At 47.6% G+C, this 21958-nt stretch overlaps 1 protein-coding gene and 1 pseudogene across 2 annotated transcripts in view; one reads left to right on the forward strand and one right to left on the reverse strand.

Moving 5' to 3' along the window:
- Window positions 1-225: 225 nt before the first annotated feature.
- Window positions 226-21958, reverse strand: part of LOC112645075 (arginine esterase) — a 40676-nt gene continuing 18943 nt past the window's right edge. Inside the window, exons 1-5 of one of the 2 annotated variants that reach the window (XM_025424106.3) lie at window positions 3387-3544; window positions 3029-3188; window positions 1675-1958; window positions 1353-1489; window positions 226-429 (exon numbers count right to left, since the gene is read on the reverse strand). In XM_025424106.3, the coding sequence (XP_025279891.1) occupies window positions 274-429; window positions 1353-1489; window positions 1675-1958; window positions 3029-3188; window positions 3387-3432 (783 nt within the window). In that variant the 5' untranslated portion in view covers window positions 3433-3544 and the 3' untranslated portion in view covers window positions 226-273. Of the gene's footprint in view, window positions 430-1352; window positions 1490-1674; window positions 1959-3028; window positions 3189-3386; window positions 3545-21958 lie in introns of those variants that run through there. The other variant, XM_035711092.2, reaches the window with a different exon arrangement.
- Window positions 8592-10050, forward strand: LOC112645071 (tubulin beta chain-like; annotated as a pseudogene).

A 21958-nucleotide genomic window follows, 5' to 3' on the forward strand; every position in this document is an offset into this window, starting at 1 on the left:
TGCAGACATTGCCAATATTCTAGGTGGTGGTGAAGGCGTGCAAAACTGCCCTATTTGAGAACCACTGGACCATACCTGTCCCTGCCTCTTCCTCCCTGCCCCCCACTAATGTTTGGCTCCACTCCTCAGACACAGGTTGGAAAGACAGGGGTAGTTTAGCTTCCTCCAGGTGGGTCCTGAACTTCCAGGTACCCTGTATCCAGAAAGACCAGATGATTCCACAACTTGATGTATACTCAATTTTACTAGGAGTAGAGAGTAGGAAAGGGACATTCAGGTGTTGGCTTTCATGGTGTCCTTGATCCACATCAGATGAGGCATCACCCTAGTATACAAGGATGGCATTTGAGGCTTGCCACATGGAGTAGCCCCCCATGATGTGATACCTACCAATTCACCATCACATATCAGAGGGCCTCCTGAGTCACCCTGCAAGTGAAAGAGATAGAGACAGAGGGTGAGGAAGGCCAGCCCTAATTCTGCCTGGGGAACCCAAGCTGTCAAACCTGGACTTGCGTATCTCACACGGCAATAGCGGTGATGGGGAAAGAAGCAATTGCCTGAGTCCTCTCCCCACAAGGTAGGTGGAAATTCCAACACAGAGGAGAGTGTCTCAAGTCCTGGCTACTAGACATGGCACTTCAGAGTCCAGAAGGACAGTCCCTACAGATGGGTCAGCAGGGAGGAGCAGGACCATTTAAGGGACCTCCCACCATCACAGCTCATCTCAGATATTAACTCTCCCAGAGTTTTTTTTTCTGAGTAGGCACTCCCCCTAGGGCCCTAGGGAGCCCTGGAAGAGGGGTAAGCAAGAAAAGAATAAGGTCAACACCGTATATTGAAGAAGTCACAAGGAGGGGGATAAAACAGCATTCAGGTTCCAGCATTAACCATAGTCATCTCCTTTCTTTCCCCTCAAGGCCTTGAAGTGAAAGATTGGCTCATTGGGGCACCTGGTTGGCTCAGTGGTTGAGCATCTACCTTTGGATCAGGTCATGATCCTGATATCCTGGAATCGAGTCCCACATCAGGCTCCCTGTGGGAAGCCTGCTTCTTCCTCTGCCTGTGTCTCTGCCTCTGTGTGTGTGTGTCTCTTATGAATAAATAAATAAAAGTCCTTAAAAAATTATTTACTTATTTATTCATGAGAGAGAGAGAGAGAGAGAGAGAGAGGCAGACATAGGCAGAGGGAGAAGCAGGCTCCCTGCAGGATGCCTGATGCGGGACTCGATCCCTGACCCCAGGACCACGCCCTGAGCTGAAGGCAGATGCTCAACCACTAAGCCACCCCAATGTCCCTAAATAAAATCTTTAAAAGCAAGCAAGCAAGCAAGCAAGCAAACCTGGCTCACCTTGCAGGTATCTTTTTTACCCTCCAAGACACCAGCACACAGCATGAACTTTGTCACCTTTTGAGTGTATACTTTTGCACATTGATTATTGGACAGGAGTTTGAGGTCCACACACTGGAGACTCCCTGGGTGAAAAACTACAAGCCAGAGAGAAAAAGGTCTGTGGCCAGAGCCCCAGGTGGCTCCTCAGCCCTCCTCCCTCAGACCCAGGAGCCCAGGCCCCAGCCCCCTCCTCTCTCAGGCCCAGAAGTCCAGGTCCTCAGCACCCTCCTCCCTACACCCAAGTCTGGGCTCCAGGATATATGGTCTAGCCCCAGCATACTCGTTTCTGGATCAGTGCTGCCCCATCCAGAGACATAGCAGGTACTCCCCAATGGAGGTTCCTTTTTGGGCAGGTCCATCACCCTCACAGCTTTTGTTATCTTGGCGGGCTCTTCCAGGTGCAGCAGCATGAGGTCATGGCTTCTATCTTCCCCTGGACGGATGACGGCTCTAGGGACCTTCGTTTTGTAGAGTGGATGTATGAAGCTTTTTCTGACTTGGACTAACTGGCCTTCATCTTCCGACTCCGACAGGTTGTGGCGACCCAGCCAGACCTCACAATTACTGGGGAGAGAGGGAACACCCAGGAATGAGGAGAGAAGAGAAAGGTAGGGATAAATGGCCATGGAGCATGAGGGAGGGTCCTGAAGACAGAGAGAAACGGCCATAGAGAGACAGACGGGAAGATAAAGAGCTATGAAGAAAAGATGAGTGAGAGATGAAGGACATGACAAGGTCAAAGCATGAGTCAATGAAGGGGAGAGTGAAAAAGAGCACAAAGGAAGAGAGTGAAGACTACAGGCAGTGTTTGTGTAGGGGCAACCTGAGAGAGAGAAGGGAGGGATGACAGAGCAGAGGAGGGAGCCTGGGACCCATTCAGCTGCAGCAGGGGCTGTGGGGTTAGCTCCCCAGCAGTGGGTGGCCTGGCCCCCAGCCAAAGGTCTGTGTCCCCCTCCCTCCCTGGACATTCAGCCTCCCGCCTACCTTCCTCTTCCCCTTCCTCCTCCTCCTTCCTCTGGAACCACCACCAGGCACCAGCTGAAACCAGCCCTTTCATGTGTCCCCCTGCAAGGCATCCTTTCTGGGAGGGAGGGGCGGGGCACCTGAGAGCCCCCCTACACACACACACACACAAACACGGCAGGAGAGTCCCTTCCTCTTCTCTGGGGGTCCCCCTCACTCCCATCCTGGGGGGTGCTAGGCAGCAATGGGGCAGAGGGTGTGGGGCAGAGACCCAAGGAGATAGATGGGGCAGAGAGATGGAGGGTGAGACATACAGTGACAGGGATGCAGCAGAGGGACCCAGAGGAGGACACACACAGGGACACACACAGACACCAAGACAGGGAAGAGAGGGAGATGGAGATAAATCACAGTCAGATACATGACAGAGCCAGGTACTGAGAGACACAGACACAGGGCGGGGAGACACAGGAAGACAGTTATAAGGGGAGACAGAGACACATGCTGTCCTGGCAGGTCTTCCCTGGGTTGTCCCTGCCACTCTCCATGATCTCCAGACCAAGACCATCTTTCTTTCCCTCAGTACCGCCCTTGAAGCAAACCCAGGCAGTGCCCAATTGCTGATTCCTGTGGAGCACAGAAACCCCACCACACCCTCTGTCCATACTCACCTGTTTGCACAGTGGGCAGCTGTGAGCACCCACTCTGGGTGTACCAGGACACCCCCACAGGCAAATTCACCATTATGGTACACAGCCACCTGCCAGGGCTGAGAATTCTTCAAACATTCCCTGCCTCCTATGATCCGGGGCTGGAAGTGGGGTTCGGCACCTGCAGAGGGTTGCTGGGTCAGGCCAGGTAGGAGGTGGCAGTGGGAATGGAGCCTGGTACCCTGCCTGGCCTGACCGTGGGCTGGAGGAATAGGCTGCCTGATGGCGGGAGGAGATGGTCTTGTGGAGGCAGGGGAGGGTGGTCAGAGCACCGTGAGAGTCAGTGCCCCTCTCCCTCTCTCAGATCCACTCTACTCACCAGTCCACCCCAGGGACATTGCCAGGCACAGGGCCAGGAACCACATGGTGACAGGAGTGCTGGGAGCTGGCAGACAGTGAGCTAGGAGCTGGAGAGCAACCCTGGGGAGCCTTTAAAAGCCTACATACACCCCCAGGGCCCCGCCCCTGCTCTGCTGCCACCCAGAAGCTGGCCAAGGCCTGGCCCTGCTTCTGGGTGTGGACAGCCCCCACCCCCAGGGCTATTGGAGGGATGAAAAAGCAAACACCTGTTGTCCTAGGTCCTTGATCATGCTGGATATATTTCAAGGTCTGAGGCCAAATGGGACAGGACCTATAGCCCTGTTGCCTTGCTCTTGATGACAGGGGCAGGGAGGGGAGGCCCCAGAATGACAGAATCAGCAGCTCTGGAGAATCATGATGCCTATCACAAAGCTTCTAATGCCTACACCCCAAGAGAGATCTTGTACTCCAAAGCCCATTAGACCCCCAAATACTTGCACTATGTCCCTGAAGCTCTCTGATCTCCGCACCTCTCTGAGCCAAGATGCTTGTGTTCCCCAACTTCCCACATCTCTGAAATAAGAGCTGACTTCCAGAACTCCCTGGTTCCCGCACTTTCAGGTGCAAGAACTAGTTCCCCTACTAGGGGAACATACTTGTGAATATTCATGTTGTGAACACAAATATGGCCACAGTCAGACATCTATGCAGATCCAGGTCCACATGGTCAAGGTCAAAGCTGGATTAACCCACATGGTGGCAGGCACAAACCCAGAGACCAAGCATTCCCGTGTGGACCCAGTGGATCAGACTCCAGGGCAGTACCTGAACACAGGGCTGGGCATTGAAGATGACAGAGACATAGCTGAAGATACAGGCAGGACATATTTATCCATCTCTACACCAGCCCCCAAGTCAGATGATTGATGTTCAAGGTCTCTTGTTCTGTTTTACATATGATGCCAAAGTTCCCACGTACAGGCTTTAGGACACAAGTAGGGCCTTGCACACTTGACAGACACACACACATGCACACACACGCACACACACACAAACACACACACACAGAGCTGCACTATGCACAAGTACCAAACAAGGAGTTTTCAAGGTAAAGGACTGTGAACCTCTATACTGGAAAACATAGTTATATCCCCTCAAGGTAAAAACCACATAAACACACATGCACGCACACACAAACACACAGAGGTGACAACACTAGGGCAGGATTTGACATGGATCACACAGACCAAACGGCCATATTATTCCCCCTGTTGTTGGGAAGTGGGCCTGGAAGTCTGGCAAGTGTCTGGGGATGGTGAGCATCTGAGCATACAGATGTAGTGGATGAAGAACGTGAGGAAAAGAGAGTAATGTTCCCTTTCCCTTTCTGGCAGGGAAAGATAGAGGGTGAGAACCAACTCATGTGGGGAGAAGTTCTCCATGGGTGTCACCTGTCTACAGAGCAAAGGAATTAAAATTTTCACTCTGGACTGTCTGTCAAGATTGTTTGGCCTTCATGCAGACTTTCAAGATGGTATCTCCCTTAGAGAAGCCTTTGTTTGCTGTCCATGATTTAATAAAAGATAATATCTGTTTACTGCCAAGGACAGTAAGTATAATATGTCCCTCCAGAGCAATTTTGTTTGCAACTCAGAGTTGTAAAGATAATATCTCCATCAGGGACAAACTTCAGGCAGATTTGCCAGCAGCCCTCTTATAGGATTAAGGATTCCTAAGCTCAGGTCCTAAAGTGTGGCACAAACCACTGTGTGCACAGAGTCCACCTATCGTCCTCTGATCACCCTCATGGGACTTGGGGAACCAGGTGAACTGATATGAATATCAAGCCCATGCCCCCTGCTGCACCATGAATAGTAAAATTCTGCCCCGACCCAGGATCTGGTGTCTTCTGCCAGTACCCATGAAGCTGGTCTACTAACATTTGTTTGCAAGTCTGTGAAATCTTAAGACTCTTCAGAGTTCTTGACAAACAGCTAGGCACTGAGGCAACACCTGGCCAGATGGAGCTGGGGGTGGGCAGAGGGACCTGCTGGGTGCAACCACATGGTGGAGGACAGACCAGGACTGAGATGAACTTTGGGGGGGAGCTGTAAACAGTGGAGACGCGAGACCCTTCTCCCCATGGCTCCCTCCAGACACAAATTTGTCACATCTTCTGCTTTAAAAACTTTTTTCACTACTTGGGTCCCTCCCCCTGCCCAACATGGTCTTCCTCTTGTGCTGTCCCTCTTGGGAGAGTACACCATTCCCTGAGGTACCCTGACAGACCCCAGGTGCCTCATAGACTTTCAGACACCAGCCACATCACACTTGCTCCCTGGATCTTCTCCATCCCCTAGTCCCTAGCTCAGACCACATCTCTATTTGGACCCTCTCCACATTATCCTCCCTTTCATCAGGGTCTTCCCATATGTCTCCTTTCTGACTTCCGGATGCTCTTCATTCCCAATCATGCCTTCATCTTAGCAGCAGACACCCAGATGACTGGGAATTCATGTTGCTTTGTAATTCAGCCACTCATAGGGTAAGACTCTAGGTTTAGATTTCAGAAATCTCAGCCCTATTGCTATAAAAGTTTATTTCAGGAGAAACATAAAATGGTAAAGACCACCAGGAACTATTTATTTCAGCTCCCAAATTAGAAATATACCATATGTCAAAAAATATGTCCTACCTCTTGGATACATCAACTCTCCGCTCTTTCTTTTTAACATTTTATTTTTAAAATGTTTTTTTAGAGAGTGGATCTGGGAGGGTCTGGACTAAGAGATGGAGCTGTTCTATAGGGTTGGAGGGACTTGGAGGCAAGGAAGCAGAGCTAAGGGTCTAGAGAGATAGGCAAGAGGTATGGAAGGTTCTGGAATTCTGGAGCCATCCTTAGGATTGTGGACTGTTGGGTGGTCTTGGATGAGAAAACGTCATGCTGAGACAGAGCTCACTCCAGACATCAGGCCAGGAGATAACAAGATGGCATCTGGAGTAGGCTCCAGTTATGGGGGTTGATTGTGTTGGGATATTTGGCATCTTTGACTGAGGGAGAGAAGATGGTGGAAGTGTGGATTCCATGAGAATAAGCATTTCCCAAAGCACTGATAAGAGCCCCATGTAAGAAAGCCTGAGGCTGGGAGATGAAGCCTCATAGAAGAGGGCTTCCAAGCTGAGGAAATGGTTAGGTACTGGGTTAAGCTTTAAAAATTGTGTAAAGAATGCAGATTTAGAATATCAGTTCTGTGGAAGAATTGGCCATTATGTTGGGGGGTTCTGCATGTTTGTGATAGGATTTAGCAGCTTAAGAGGCAAATCAATGATCAAGGTCCAGGGAACCAATGACATTGGAGAAGATCCTCAGAAGACTTCTAGCTCCACAGAAACAGAGATGACTCAGGATCTGTCCTCTTGGTAAAGGGACTAGGAGCAGAGCATTAGCTAGGAAGAGTAGAAAGTTCTGAGGGTTCCTGGAAGAGAGCAGGGACCTAGAGTGGGAGTGAGGACTGTGGGGAATGTGACAATGAGGAAGGGCTAGGAGAGATAGAAGAGAGCTTGGTACCCTGTTCTGGGGTGGACTATGAATTGAAGTGGCATAGGCTAGGGTGTTGGATGGGAGGGAAAGAACTTATGAAGAAGTGAGTGCAGCATGAAAGTCACAGCCCACTCCCCGTTCTGCGTCCCCCATCCTTATGTCTGACCAGTTCTAGCCAGGAATAGGGCAAGGCACAGAACCAGGAACCACATGGTGACAGAAGTGTCCAGAAGGAGGCAGGGAGTGAGCTTAGAGCTGGGGAGCCTGAGAAGGATTTTAAAGCCTCAGCCCCCCAAAGCCCCACCCTTGCCCCACTGGCACCCAGATGGTGGCCAAAGCCCTGCATTTGCTGCTGGAAGTTGAACAACCTCCTCTCACCCGCAGAGCTGTGGAAGGGGCAGGAGAGTAAATACATGTTGTTCTATAGGTACTAGATCACCCTGGATGCGTTCCCAGGAAATGAGGGCAGATGGGGGAGGGCCTGTAACTCATGGAATCTTGATATAGGGGACAGAGTCAGAGAGGAGAGGCCCAGGGTAAACAGGAAAAGAAGACTGAACAACAACTGACCCTCAATACAAAGATTCAAATGCCTAAACTCCAAGTGAGTTCTTTGCACCCCAGGACTTAGGGTATTCTGAAATATCAGCACCATTGGCCTAGGAGACTACGAGCCAAGCTGCCAGCACCTCAGCATCTCAAGTCCTTGAAATCAAAGCTGTAGCATTCAGAACTCCCTGAATCTGGCACTCTCACACCCATAATCTATTTCCCCAAATCTACTTTCCCTTCCATAATAAAATCCTATAGTCCCAGAGGTCCACATGCTTAGGGATTTGGATCCCTTAACCACGAAAATCCAGGAGTCTCCCAAAACTACTTATTTTAGCTATTCAGCATTTCAAAATCCAATGTCCTTCAAATAATGTGAGGTTCCAATGACCCCCACTTCTTGTTCTCCAGATCTATGCATTTGATGCTCCAGGAATGATCCCTGTTGATGTGCTCTTCCAAGTCAAGAACATCCTCGCACAAAATCCAATGCCCTCTCCCCAATGAGCTATTTAGATCTCATGAACCAAGTTCAGGCAATTCAAGATTAAGTGGTATTGGAAATCACCACACTTTTGAGGTTTAAGAAGTGAATCAGGAATGAGAACCTTGCAGCATCCATTATTAACCCTGTAAGATTCCATATATTTCCAAGAAGTTGGTTATTTCAGCTATTCAGTAACCAGAGCAGTTAACATAGGTCCACCTCCAGCTACATCTTAAGAATTTGATAAAAAAAAAAAAATCTTCCCTTTTTTTTCTATGTGAGAAATCAGAGAAATTCCAGTATAGTGAGAGAAATATAAGTGAACTCAAATAACCACAATTTAAGACCATAAGGACTGGATAGAGGTATATATTAAGCCATAGTGGGTCAGACTGACCTCCCCCTCACAGAGATCAAGGGTTTCCTGAAATCCTACCATGAAGGGAGGTTTGCCTCCTTTTGTGTGAGAACCCACTGGATCCAGAGTCCTCTAAACCATCCTAATCCCTGTTCTCAATCTTAATCAAAACCAGACCCAAATAAATAAATAAATAAATAAATAAATAAATAAATAAATACCAGACCCAACCGAGTACGTTCCTGTCTCTGTGCTCGGACCTTGTTGCCCCAGCCTCTGGACACATCCCATCCTTCCAGCCTGTGAATAGCAGTATAGGAAAAAATCTCATCTCACTTTCTGCCCAATACACACCTTTGAGGGAAGCAAAATGAATTAAAATAAATTTTAACAATGAGGGAAATCGTGCACATCCAGGCCGGTCAGTGTGGTAACCAGATCGGTGCCAAGTTCTGGGAGGTCATCAGCAATGAAAATGAACACGGCATCGATCCCACTGGAACCTACCACGGTTACAGCAACCTGCAGCTGGATCACATCTCCATGTACTACAATGAAGCTACAGGTGGCAAATACATACCTAGTGCTATCTTGGTGGATCTAGAACCCGGGACCCTGGACTCTGTTCGCTCAGGTCCTTTTGGGCAGATATTCAGACCAGACAACCTTGTTTGGGGCAGTCTGGGGCTGGCAACAACTGGGCCAAGGGCCACTACACAGAGGGGGCTGAGCTAGTGAACTCAGTCCTGGATGTGGTGTGGAAGGAAGCTGAGAGCTGTGACTGCCCGCAGGGCTTCCAGCTGACCCACTCACTGGGCGGGGGCATGGGCTCCAGCATGGACACGCTGCTCATCAGCAAGATCCGAAAAGAGTACCCTGACCGCATCATGAACACCTTCAGTGGGGTTCCCTCTCCCAAAGTGTCTGACATGGTGGTCGAGCCCTACAATGCCACCCATTCTGTCCATCAGTTGGTAGAGAACACAGATGAGACCTATTGCATCTGTACGACAGATGTTTCCGCACCCTCAAGCTGACCACGCCAACCTACAGGGACCTCAACCACCTTGTTTCAGCCACCATAATCGGTGTCACCACCTGCCTCCGCTTCCCTGATCAGCTCAATGCTGACCTCCGCGAGCTGGCAGTCAACATGGTGCCCTTCCCGTGTCTCCACTTCTTCATGCCTGGCTTTGCACCTCTGACCAGCAGTGGAAGCCAGCAGTATCGGGCCCTCACTGTGCCTGAACTCACCCAGCAGGTCTTTGATGCCAAGAACATGATGGCTGCCTGTGACCCCCGCCATGGCCATTACCTCACTGTGGTTTCTGTCTTCCGTGGGCGGATGTCCATAAAGGAGGTAGACTAGCAGATGCTCAACGTGCAAAACAAGAATAGTAGCTACTAGAAAAAAAAAAAAAAGAATAGCTACTTCATGGAATGGATCCCCAATAATGTCAATATCTCTGCCCTGTGGCCTCAAGATGGCAGTCACCTTCATTGGAAATAGCACGTCCATCCAGGAGCTCTTCAAGCGCATCTCAGAGCAGTTCACAGTCATGTTCCGGCGCAAGGCCTTCCTCCACTGGTACACAGGTGAAGGCACGGACGAGATGGAGTTCACCGAAGCTGAAAGCAACATGAACGACCTTGTCTCTGAGTATCAGCAGTACCAGGATGTCACCACAGAAGAAGAGGATTTCAGTGAGGAGGCCGAAGAGGAGGCTTAAGGCAGAGCACCATCACCTCAGGCTTCTCCATTTCCTCTTCCTCAGCTGCCCCTGTCCTCTCCCTCAGAATTCGCATTCTCTGCCTGTCTTGGGTTTTTTTTTTCCCTTTTTTTGGAGGAGGGGCTCCTAGAACAACAGTGCCTGGCACATAATAGATGCTCAATAAATATTTATCATTTGTTGAAAAAAAAAAGACCCAACCAAACGAAAACAAATGCAACTTAACCCAGTCCAACCTAATCCAACACAGTCCCCAACCTAACTCAACTCAACCCAACCGAACTTAAATTGACTCAACTAAACCCAATCGAATATAACACAATCCAATCACATCACACCACACACAACCCAACCCAATCTAACAGCATCCAATCCAACTGTACCTGACCTATCTCAAACACAACCCAACTTAACCTAACTCAACCCAATCCCCACATCTTCCTCTATTTAAAACCAAATCAAACCCATACCTATTGTCACAGTCAACACACTTCAAATTTATCTCCATGCTTTTCTTTTTTTTTTAATTTTTTATTGGTGTTCAATTTACTAACATACAGAATAACCCCCAGTGCCCGTCACCCATTCACTCCCACCCCCTGCCCTCCTCCCCTTCTACCACCCCTAGTTCGTTTCCCAGAGTTAGCAGTCTTTACGTTCTGTCTCCCTTTCTGATATTTCCCACACATTTCTTCTCCCTTCCCTTATATTCCCTTTCACTATTATTTATATTCCCCAAATGAATGAGAACATATAATGTTTGTCCTTCTCCGACTGACTTACTTCACTCAGCATAATACCCTCCATTTGCTCCATGCTTTTCACATTCTAAATCAAACCTATCCCCATTCCCAATTCAATGCTCACATGTTTTCCATCTAACAGCAAACCAAACCCATTTCCAAACCCAGTCTAACCCATGCCATTCTTAAACCACCCAACACTGTCATTCCCAAACCCAATCCAAGCACAAATTTATCTCCATATCTAACTCAACTTCAGCCTCACCGCCCATTCTAAGAGGTTGTCATATTTCATCTCCAAACTTATACATAGCATTTTCTCTGGCCAACGAAAGCCAAACCCAGTTGCATCCCAACTCTTAAAACCTTCCATATCCCTCTTCCCCTCCCCACCATGGTCCACTCTCTGCTCTGACTTCATGGGAGTCTGTGTCTCCAAGAGTCTGTGGTTCCACACATGCACGTCACCCTGGTGTGATCATCAGTTGCCCTGGATGTCTTTGTTACGAGATGTGGCTGAGATAATGCTGAAGTTGGTACAAGGCAGCATATCTGGTAGACTCACTGGGAAGGACGTGGACTTGGAGCAGACTCATAAGATCAGGCCCTTATCCACTCTATCCAGAAGTGCTTGAGACTTCCTAGATGGCCCAAATCTGGCCATTCTCAAGCACATGACAACCTTTGGCCCCCTAAATTCCCATGCACACAAAGGGGCATATATGAGCCATGCCATGGCAGGCATGTGACTGGAGAGGTGCACAGGTGAGGCTAGTAGCAGGAACATGACATCATGGTGGTGGCTACATGCTTGTTAGTAACACCTTTGCTGGAGGATGTGGGATGCTGACCACAGTTGTGCTGGGCCACCGAGTACTCACAGAATGTGCTCACCCAAGTGCATCATCATGGGCCTGAGCATGCAGGTGGGTATCTACTTGCAAGTGAAGTGAGAGTAGATGGGAAGTTCAAAGAGTAGGCAACTTTTGGTCTCTTGACCCTTTGGGAATCTCATTACCTTTCTTCCAACCCCGGAGCCAATGGTTCCAGCTCCCATGGGACCAAGGAGTCTTAAGCCACACACACCCAAAACTCAACTGCCAGGTTCCAGATCTTCCTTCCTCAGGAGAGAGGATTCTTAAATACCCTAGGCCATTCCCACATGAGTACATCAGAAATGAGCCCTTTCCAGTCTCCTCCTTCATCCCTCAGGGGTCTAAGCCTAGGGAAACCATACTCCTCTTCATCCAGGACTTTGACCTCCAACCTCATCCTCCTTTAGAACCCAGAAGTCTGGGATCCTTGCCCACTCAAACCCAGAACTTCTCATCCCCAGCCACACCACTTCAGGATCCTGAGCCTTTCCCTCCTCCCCAGTTTGGCAGTGTGCTCAACGTGTGGGGGAAAGCATCTCAGTTCCAGTGTCTGTGTTCAAATATGGTCAGACCAAATCTCTGACATAGTCAGAAATGAGACTGAGAATCCTGGTTAGGCAGGCGGATCCAGGGTGGGTTAGATAGTATTTAATAATGGAATGCGGGTCACCTGGGTGGCTCAGTGTTTGAACGTCTGCCTTCAGCTCAGGTCGTAATCCTGGGATCGAGTCCCACATCAGGCTCCCTGCAGGGATCCTGCTTCTCCCTCTGCCTATGTCTCTGCCTCTCACTGTGTCTCTCATGAATAAATAAATAAAATCTAAAAATAATAATAATAAAATGATGTGGGTGTCTGGTGGTTGTCCTGAGGCTGAACAGTGCTGAGAGACAATTCTCCATGGGCCTTTTATGTTTCTGCATGTCTTCTCAGCAAAGGCATTAACACTATTTTTTTAGACTGTCTTTTAGAGGATGTTTGTATAGCAGGCAGCCTTGCAAGATAGTTATTGCCTTCAGAATAGGTTTTCTTACTGTCCTAGATAATGAAGATAATGCCTTCTTTACAACAGATTTGTTTGCGGTCAAAATAGAAAGTATAATATGTTCCTCCAGAGCAAATATGTTTGTGGTCCAGATAATAAAGATAATAAAGACCAGGATGAAGGTCAGGGAAGTTTGCTAGCAGTCCCTTATAAGGTTGAGGATTTGTAAACTCAGGTTTCCCGGCTGTGGCACAAACCACTGTGTGCACAGAATCCACTGGGTTGCTCTGCTCACCCCTGTGGGTCTTGTGGGACAAAATGAACTAATGTGAATCCAAAGTCAAAATCCATAGGATGTACAAAATCAAGAATGAACCCTGACATAAACTGTGGACTTTGGGTGATAATGATGTGTCAACATAAGCTTGTTGATTGTAATAAATGTTCCTTTATGGTGCAGGAAGTTAATAAAGGGAGAGGTAGTACATGTGTGGAGGTAGGGGGTGTATGGGAAATCTCTGTGCCTTCCACTCAATTTTGCTGAGAATCTATAACTGTTCTAAAAAATAAAGGCTACTAAAAATATTTTTTAATTATGCTATAAAGAGAGAGATTGATGAATTAACATTAAAATGACATATGAGAGAGAGAGCAAAATCTTAAGAAAAAGAGGGTAGTTTCCAGAACATAAGCAGAAAGAGTAAATTTTTGTAGGAAAAGGGGCACAGTGTCATTTGTCAAAGGAGAAAAGGAAAATATTCAGGGCAGACATCAGATTAGCTGGCGATTTTTTGATGGGAAAAAGTGGGAATGCCTCTCTATTCTCCCATGCTCTTGAAGGTGAGCGAGTAGAGATTATCAGAAAGGGGAGGGGGGTTGGGTAGAAAGTGTAACACAAGGAGCAATGGATTACAGAGTTGGGAGGCAGAAGTTAGTTCCAGATAAAGGAATCAGAGTAGTCTTCTTCGAAGTGGTATCTTTTGAGTTGGGGCTTGAAAAAAATGAGAAGAAGTTGAGTAAGTTGACATTTAGTCTTTGGCAACTATCTGTGGAGAAAGTATAACTGATGTAGTTTTGGAATATAGGTGAGATTTGATGGGGTGAGGTCCGGAGCCAATGACCAAGAAAGAATTCTTGAGATGACTTTGGTGCAAAATGGTGGTTTCATTAAAGCACAAGGACAGGACCTGAGGTGGGGGGGTTGCAGGGTGTCAGCTTGTGCTTTGTCCTCAGCTTGCCTCCGCTCCTTCATCATAACCACCAATAAACTGAGCCATGAACAAGGCAGTCACTGTCCCCAGGAGCTGCTAGTCAAAACTGGGTAAGGGTTTTTCAAATAAAAGGAAGACTGGGAGTAGGGAAAGATAATTAATGAAAAATAATGGTTTGTGGGCAGGCAGTAGACAGAGTTTGGAGGGCCTTAGATAGAAGCCTGAGGAATAAGAAGTTGCAGAAGACTTTCAAGCACAGGCATAAAAAAGATTGAGCTAGGGCGCCTGAGTGGCTCAGTCAGTCAAGTGTCTGCCTTTGGCTCAGGTCATGAAATCAGGATTCTGGGATCCAGCCCCTCGACTCCCTGCTCATTGGGCAGTCTGCTTCTCCCTCTGCTCCTTCCCCTACTCAAGCTCGCTTTCTCTCTCTCTCTCTCTCTCTCTCTCCCTCTTTCTCAAATAAGTGAATAAAATCTTTTAAAATGTTTTTAAAAGATGAATAATAAAAACAATAGAGACAAAAGAACATTAAATTTTAAATGTGGAAATAAAAGGGTAAATAAATTATAACAGTTCTTTCTAATAAAAGAACAGTAAAACAAATATATCCAAGCAATTGCAAATTTCTACATTTCTGGAGAAATGTAAAATGCTGCATATACTATGTTAAACATGAAATTTGAAAGGATAATAATCATTTAAGATACTTAAATAATAACCTGAGAAATCTTGTTATCAAACTCTCAAGGAACAGACCATTCTTGTCTTAGACAAGTTCCTTTTGAAAGAAGGAAAAAAGCAAGAAGGTGCAATTTATTTTTGAAGCTCAGTTTATTTTTTGAAGTCTGAATAATGACAGTATAAGAAAACTATAGGCTAATTTCAATTTGTATATACATGAGAAAAATATTAAACAAATATAAGCTAATCAAATCCAACCGTGTGTTTTAAATCGATACATCATGGTCAAAGTAGAGCTGAAACCCAGATTTCTGAATTTCATAGATTCTGAAATACATATTCCCATACCAGTCCCCATAATCCATACTCCCCAATCCAGAATTCAGTCTTCTAGGTCCCAAACCCAGAATTCAAGACTTCATGATTCTAGACTCAGATCTGTGACCCCATACCTCGGGATTGTGCCTTGGAACTGTAGATACCACGCTTCTGATTACAGGCTCTCGAAAGCAAAACACAGACTAGAGATAGTCTGCTGGAGATATGAGAATTCAGACCACAGACTCCATATTCCACATCCTTTAAGGCCAGAGATTCCAGAATTGCAGGCAGGTAACAAGCCCCATAGCGCAGGCCCAGCATGTCAGATCTGTGTTCCAGAATCCAGCCCCACATCACTGAAGGCAAACCTCAGACTCTACCTCCAAAGGTAGGTAGGTAGAGCCCTCTACAGGGCTCTTTGTCAGCCTCTCCTATTGGTGCCAGGGCATGGTAAAGTGTGTAGGTAAGGCAGGTATGTTAACATGCAAAGGGATGGAGTCATGGGTGGAAAATCAGAGACAGAATCCATGCTCTGGGTCTTATACTCTTCACACTCTAGACTTCAGGTAAACCGCTAGAATGAGGTTTCCAAAGATTTTCATCTTAGGATACCTTTACACACTTAAAAAATTATTAAAATTTTATTGAGTACCTTCAATAATTTTTTGGTTATATGGATTCTATCTATCAATATTGATCATATTAGGAATTAAAACTGAGACATCTTCAAAATATTTATCCATTGGTTCATTTTAAGACAACAATTATAGATACATGTTAATATAAATAACATATTTTAATGAAAAATAACTATTTTCTGAGACAAAAAAAACTATTGGAAAGATGACAATGTTTTACTTTTTATTAAATTTTACTTATTTATTTTAGAGAGAGTGAGTGAGCTACAGAGAGGGAGAGAGAGCACAAGCAGGGGGAGGGGCAGAGGCTGAGGGAGAAGCAGACTTCCCATTGATCAGGGACCGTACACACACACACACAGGGCTCAATCCCAGGACTTTGGGATCATGACCAACTGAGCCACCCAGGTTCTCCAGTGGCTTATATTTTTGCAAGTCTCTTTAATGTGTGGCTCAACAGAAAGCAGCCAGACTGATTTCCCCATCTACCTGCATTTAATTTGCTGTGATATCGCATGTCATGTAGGCTCCAGAAAATTCACTGTGCACTTGTAAGAGTCAGAGTGAGAAAGGTAAATAATGTGTTGGGATTAATATAAAATTTGTTTTTTGGGGTGCCCAGATGGCTTAGTTGGTTAAAGTCTGACTCTTGATCTCAGCTCAGGTCTTCATCTCAGAGATAGTCTAGAGATAGTCTGCTACAGATATGACTATATCTCTCATTCAAGCCCCTCATTGGGCTCGATGCTGGGTGTGTAGCCTACTTTAAAAAAAAAAAGAAGAAAAGAAAAAAGAGAGAAAGAAAGAAACCCGTTTTTGACCTCATAAGACCCCATGTAACAGTCTCATGAGCCCCTTCAGAGTTCCACAAACTGTACTTTGAGAATTGCTGCTCTGGAATCCGGATTTCAGGTCCAAGGCTCAGATCCCAGCCTCTGGAGAGTAGAGTTCATTTTCATAGTCCTATTTTCTTTTCCTTTTTTAAAAAGTTTTATTTATTTAAGTAATCTGTACACCTAATGTGAAACTCAAACTTAGGATCCCGAGATCAAGGGTCACATGCTTTTCTGACTGAGCCAGCCAGACACCCCTTCACTCCTATTTCCTAATTTTTTTAGAGATTTTTATTTATTTATTTGACAGAGAATGAGAGAGAGAAAGAGCACAAGCAAGTGGAGTAGCAGGCAGAGGGAGAGGGAGAAGCAGGCTCCCTACTGAGCACACATGGGCTCAATCCCATGACCCTGAGATCATGACCTGAGCCAAAGGCACACATTTAACTGACTAAGCCACCCAGGCACCCCTATTTTCTGATTTTAGATTCCAATAACAAATTCCAGAATCAAGTTCCCACACTTGGACTCTGGGCCCAGATCCTGAACTCCAGACCTGAGGTTCCAAACTCCAGAATCCAGGTTTCAAACCCAAGATCCTTGGTGCCAAGTTTCTGGCTCCAGACTCTTGTAGTTTCTAGCACCCAGCTCCTGCCTCTAGATGTTGATACTCTGACCCATCAACTGATTCTCAACTTCCTCCTTCTGCACTCTGCCTCTCTGCCTTGCTCCCCAGGGTTACTGCCTCCCTCAATATTGACTTTTGCCTTCCAGGTATGAAAACTAGCAGGATCTCAGGGCCTGGCCCCTCCTTACCACCAAATCCCGGGGCTCTTTGTCAGCCTCTCCTATTGGTGCCAGGGCATGGTAAAGTGTGTAGGTAAGGCAGGTATGTTAACATGCAAAGGGATGGAGTCATGGGTGGAAAATCAGAGACAGAGGCAGACAGAAGAAGAGTTACAGACAAAGAGGCAGAAAGAGAGAGAGGGAGACTCAGAGGAGCTCTGACTGCAACAGACAGAGCTAGGCAGAGGGAGGGAGACAGAGGAAAGAAGGGAACAGACAGAAAGGCAGAGAGACAGAGAGGAACCCAGAGAAAGAAAGAGAGAGAAAGAGGAAAGAGGAGGGAAGAGGATGGGGAGAAGGAGGGAAGAAGAGAGAGAAGGAGAGAGTCTGAATGGTCAGAGAGTATCCCCTAAATATAAATATAAATATTAATATAATAATAACAATAAAAGAATACAAGATTACCAGTGTAAACTTAGATATGAACCTGATTATTCTCATGACAAAAGAAATACAAAATATAAATTGCAGATCTACATGGAAAAAAGAGTAACAACAAATGACAGGTTTAAATTCATCACAAAATGCAGAAAATGCACAATATTTTCGTTAATTGGTAGGAAGGCCTCTATATTGTGTCTTCCCTACACTTTCTGTTTCTATACTCTTTGATTACCTCTGCCTGAGATCAAACAGTTCCGTAGTATTTTCTGGAGGAGAGAGAAATTATTCCATCCTTCCTCTACCATAGTTGATCAAAATTTGGTTTTCATTATTGATTCTTTAGAAATATTTGAAGGTGAAGGCACCTGGGTGGCTCAGTGGTTTGAGCATCTGCCTTCAGCTCAGGTCATGATCTCAAGGTCCTGGAATCAAGCTCCACATCAGGCTCCTTGCTCAGCGGGGAACCTGCTTTTCCCTCTGCCTCTGCCTGCAGCTCCCCATGCTTCTGTTCTCTCCACCCCCACCCTCAATCTCTCTCAAATAAATAAATAAATAAATATTTAAAAATATTTATTTGAAGGTCAATATCAACCTGATGGTCAAATAATGCCATGGAATATTATTTCTGGTTGTATCTCCAGCACCTAAAACAATTCCTAGTAAAAGAAGATATTATATCAGGAAGGCATGATGCACCTGGACACTTTACCCACAGTGCTCCTTATTTTCCAGGGTGCTGTCTGCAGCCCACTGCCATTAAGGTATGAAAAAATCCTGTGTCCCAAAGGAGTGCGGCTAGGATGCCAACACTCTAGGATTGGGGACCTGAGGGAAAGAGGACAGGAGGGCTTGCACTCACTCTTGGATCTTGTGAGCAGTAAAAGAAAGGGTTCTGGATTTCTGGGTTAGAGAGGGGAAGAAGACAGTGGGTCTGACCCTGCAGCTAGAGCCACCGTGTGTGGCTTAGAACTCTACGGAGGCTGAGAGGCAGAGGCTGGGACAGTGGCTCCAGGGTCTAGTGATCTCCACACTGCCAAAGGGCCAGAGGCTCCAGGCTACCCTCTGGGTTGATCTTTTCTGTCTTCTCACTCCGCTTGCAGGTAAACACTCGCCTGCAAGCCTCCCGGCAGGTGCCCCTGAACAAGCAGAATCTGCACAAGTGCAATGCCCCAAAGCCGAGTGGGCTGAGTCAGGCGTCAGCCTCCACCATGACCTCCACGTGGTCTGGCAGTGAGGAGCCAGTACCCAGCGCTGCAGCAGTCAGGAGCCTCCTCTCATAATGTGGCCCACGCTTGCCCCCTGTGGCTGCTTCCTGCATGGCATCTGGCTGAGCCCTGGTGTCCCACAAGGAGCCTGGGACCTCAGGGAACCAAGAGGTGGAAGACGCTATAGAGGAGCCAGAGGCCCACAGTCCAGGAAACCTAGACTCCTCAGCTTCTGGGCAGACAGACATGAACTTATGGGTCCACCCCAAGTCCACCGGCCTCCCCAGCAACTCTCCTCCACCATATGGCATTGTGCCAAAGCCACCTCACGAGCTGGGGCATCAAATAATATATGCCGGAGCCACTTTGCCCAGTGCATTCAGGACACCTGGGTCTGGTGGCGGGGGGGGGGGGGGGGGGGGGGGGGGGGGGGAGGCGGGGGGGGCCGCTGAGGAGCACACCTGCTCAGGTGTGGATGAGCCAATTAGAAGGTTGGGGAAATGCAGAAGAGCAGGAGTGGTGGCCCCAAGGGAGGTGGATTGGGTGCCTGTGAGGATGTCAGAGAGGCCAGTGTGAATGGAGCCCAGCAAGCAAGGGGAGAGAGGGGGAGGTGACACCAGAGGGAAGAAAGGCACCCATCTTGTGGGGCCTTACCTGGGGCCACAGGGAGGTAACTGTGGTTCCCTGAGGGACCCAGGGGCTGTGGGCAAAGCTCAGCAGAAGCAGGACAAGGCCTGATGTGGGTGTTCACAAGTCCCTTGAGCGTCCGTGTGGTCAGACCGCAGGGGTGAGGAGAGGTGGGGGGCCTGGTGCAGTGAGGATGGGGGTGGCCAGGGTGGAGGCAGGGAAGGAGAAGGAGTCCACTTCTGATACCCCTAAAGGGAGCCCCCAGGGTATGCTGAGCGACTGCATGTGAACAGAGGAGCAGACAAGACCTAGAATGGTCTGAACTTTGGCCCTAGTCTCTCGGCTAAGCAGCTTCAAGGAAATGTCTACACTCACCACGTCCCCACACACACATGGTGGGCGCCCCAGCCTTTCACCTCCCCAAGCCCCACTCAAGCCCACAATTTTTCACCAAGCCCCTAACGTCCCCTCCCCCAACACATCCATCCCCAAGCCTGGACCCGCCTGCCTCCTGGCTCTCACTGACTGTCCCCTCCTCTGTCCCCTTGCCCCAGGTGTCAGGTCTGTGAACATCTGGACTCTCTTCATAGGCCTCCAGCCACCTTCATAGGCCTCCAGCTCCCATTCTACCCGTCTACACCATTCCCCTCCTGCCCAGTAGGTCATTCCAAACTCAGAACTGCCTTTGCTCCTGGGTGCTCACTTCAGGGCAGTGTGCTACAAGCAGCTCTATGAACTTGAGCTCACTCTAAGAGCAGCACTCCAAAGACTGGTCTGTGATCTCTCTGCTGCTCCTCTGAAGGGACTGGACAGGTATGTGGTCTCAGCTCTGGGGACAGGGTGAGCAGGGCCTAGACTGGATGTTATCTGGGCAGGTCTAGGCTGGGGCTGCAGAATTTTTTTAAAAAGATTTTATTTATTTATTCATGAGAGATACAGAGAGAGGCAGAGACACAGACAGAGGGAGAAGCAGGCTCCCTGCTGGGAGCCTGATGTGGGACTCAATCCCAGGACCCTGGGGCCATGACCTGAGCTGAAAGCAGATGCCCCATGTTTATACTAGGTCCCAGCCTTCACTGGGTGACCTGAAGTCACTCCCTCCTGCATTCTGTGCCTCTTCATTAGTTAAACAAGCCAGGATAGACTCTAGAAAATTGCTCAGAGTCCTCCTATGGTCCTGAGACATGGGAAGACAACTTCAAATTCCCAAAGCTTTGAGTCATTTTAATAATGATCTCCAGCTCTGAGAAAGCAGAATCCAGATCACAAGCCTCAAAATGCATGATCAAGATTGCAAGATCCAGATTAAGGACTTCTATCCAGTCACCCAGTGTCTAAATTCATATAACAGGGAAGATTCTAGGAATTCATTCATGGAACTCAGGCTCATATCTCCCAGTCCAGCCCTTTTTTTTTTTAATTTTTATTTATTTATGATAGTCACAGAGAAAGAGAGAGAGGCAGAGACATAGGTAGAGAGAGAAGCAGGCTCCATGCACTGGGAGCCCGATGTGGGATTCGATCCCGGGTCTCCAGGATCGCGCCCTGGGCCAAAGGCAGGCGCCAAACCGCTGCGCCACCCAGGGATCCCAGTCCAGCCCTTTAAATGCACAATGCAGATTTGAAACTCCAGACTTCACACTCCAAAGTTAATCCATGAAATTTTAAGAGTCTAGACCCAGACTCTAGAATCCAGGCCCTAAAACTCAAAATTCAAAATCTACCATTCATCCTCCAAGCCACAGGTTTCACACAGCAGATGTGAAAGTTTCTTACCTCAAGTCCTAGATTCCAAACACCAAATTCCAGGCTTCTAGTCTAGACTCTAAATTCAAAGGCCCTGGATCTAGAATCCAAGACTAAGACCTGTCACTCAAAGATCAGACTCTAGGATCCAGATTCCAGACCCAAACTCTAGAATTCAGACTCCAAAATCCATGCTCTATACTTCAGGTCATAAGTGCCTGACTCCAGATCTCCAAACTCAGAGTCCAGAGTTGGAGATCCACAACAGAAAGTGCAAAACCTAAGATCCAGAATCCAATACCCAGGCTCCAGAGTTAGGAGGCCCTGGAACCCAGATCCAGAATCAGAGATCTGAATCCAGAACCCAAAATCAGGAAGTGGAGATCCAGATCCAGAACCTGCTGTCCAAAATCGGAGATCCAAGGTTCAGAATCCAGAATTTGGAGGTCCAGATGCACATCCAGAATCCAAGATTCAGAACCCTACTCCAAGTATGAGAAGCATGACTCTAGAATCCAATTTCCACACTCCAGACCCCAAATTGCAGGTTCCAGACTCCTGGTCCTATCTGTTGATCTCTGATTTAGGGCTCTTGCCCTCCTACCTCCTCTACCTCAAGGAACTGTCCCTGGCAAGGAATGCTTTTTTACAGACTCAGACAAAAGCTTCAACCTAATAAATGCTCATTAGGCCTTGTCCCCCACCCCAGTAGCCACCTAGGCGTCCCCGCCTGTAAACCTGACTCTCAGCCACCTCCCACCCCACCCTATCCCCTAGATCTGGGTAGGGCTGGAAGCTTATAAATTCAGGTATTCAGGTGCCTGATCCCC

This window comes from Canis lupus, chromosome 1 (genome assembly GCF_003254725.2).
Source record: "Canis lupus dingo isolate Sandy chromosome 1, ASM325472v2, whole genome shotgun sequence".
NCBI lineage: Eukaryota > Metazoa > Chordata > Mammalia > Carnivora > Canidae > Canis > Canis lupus.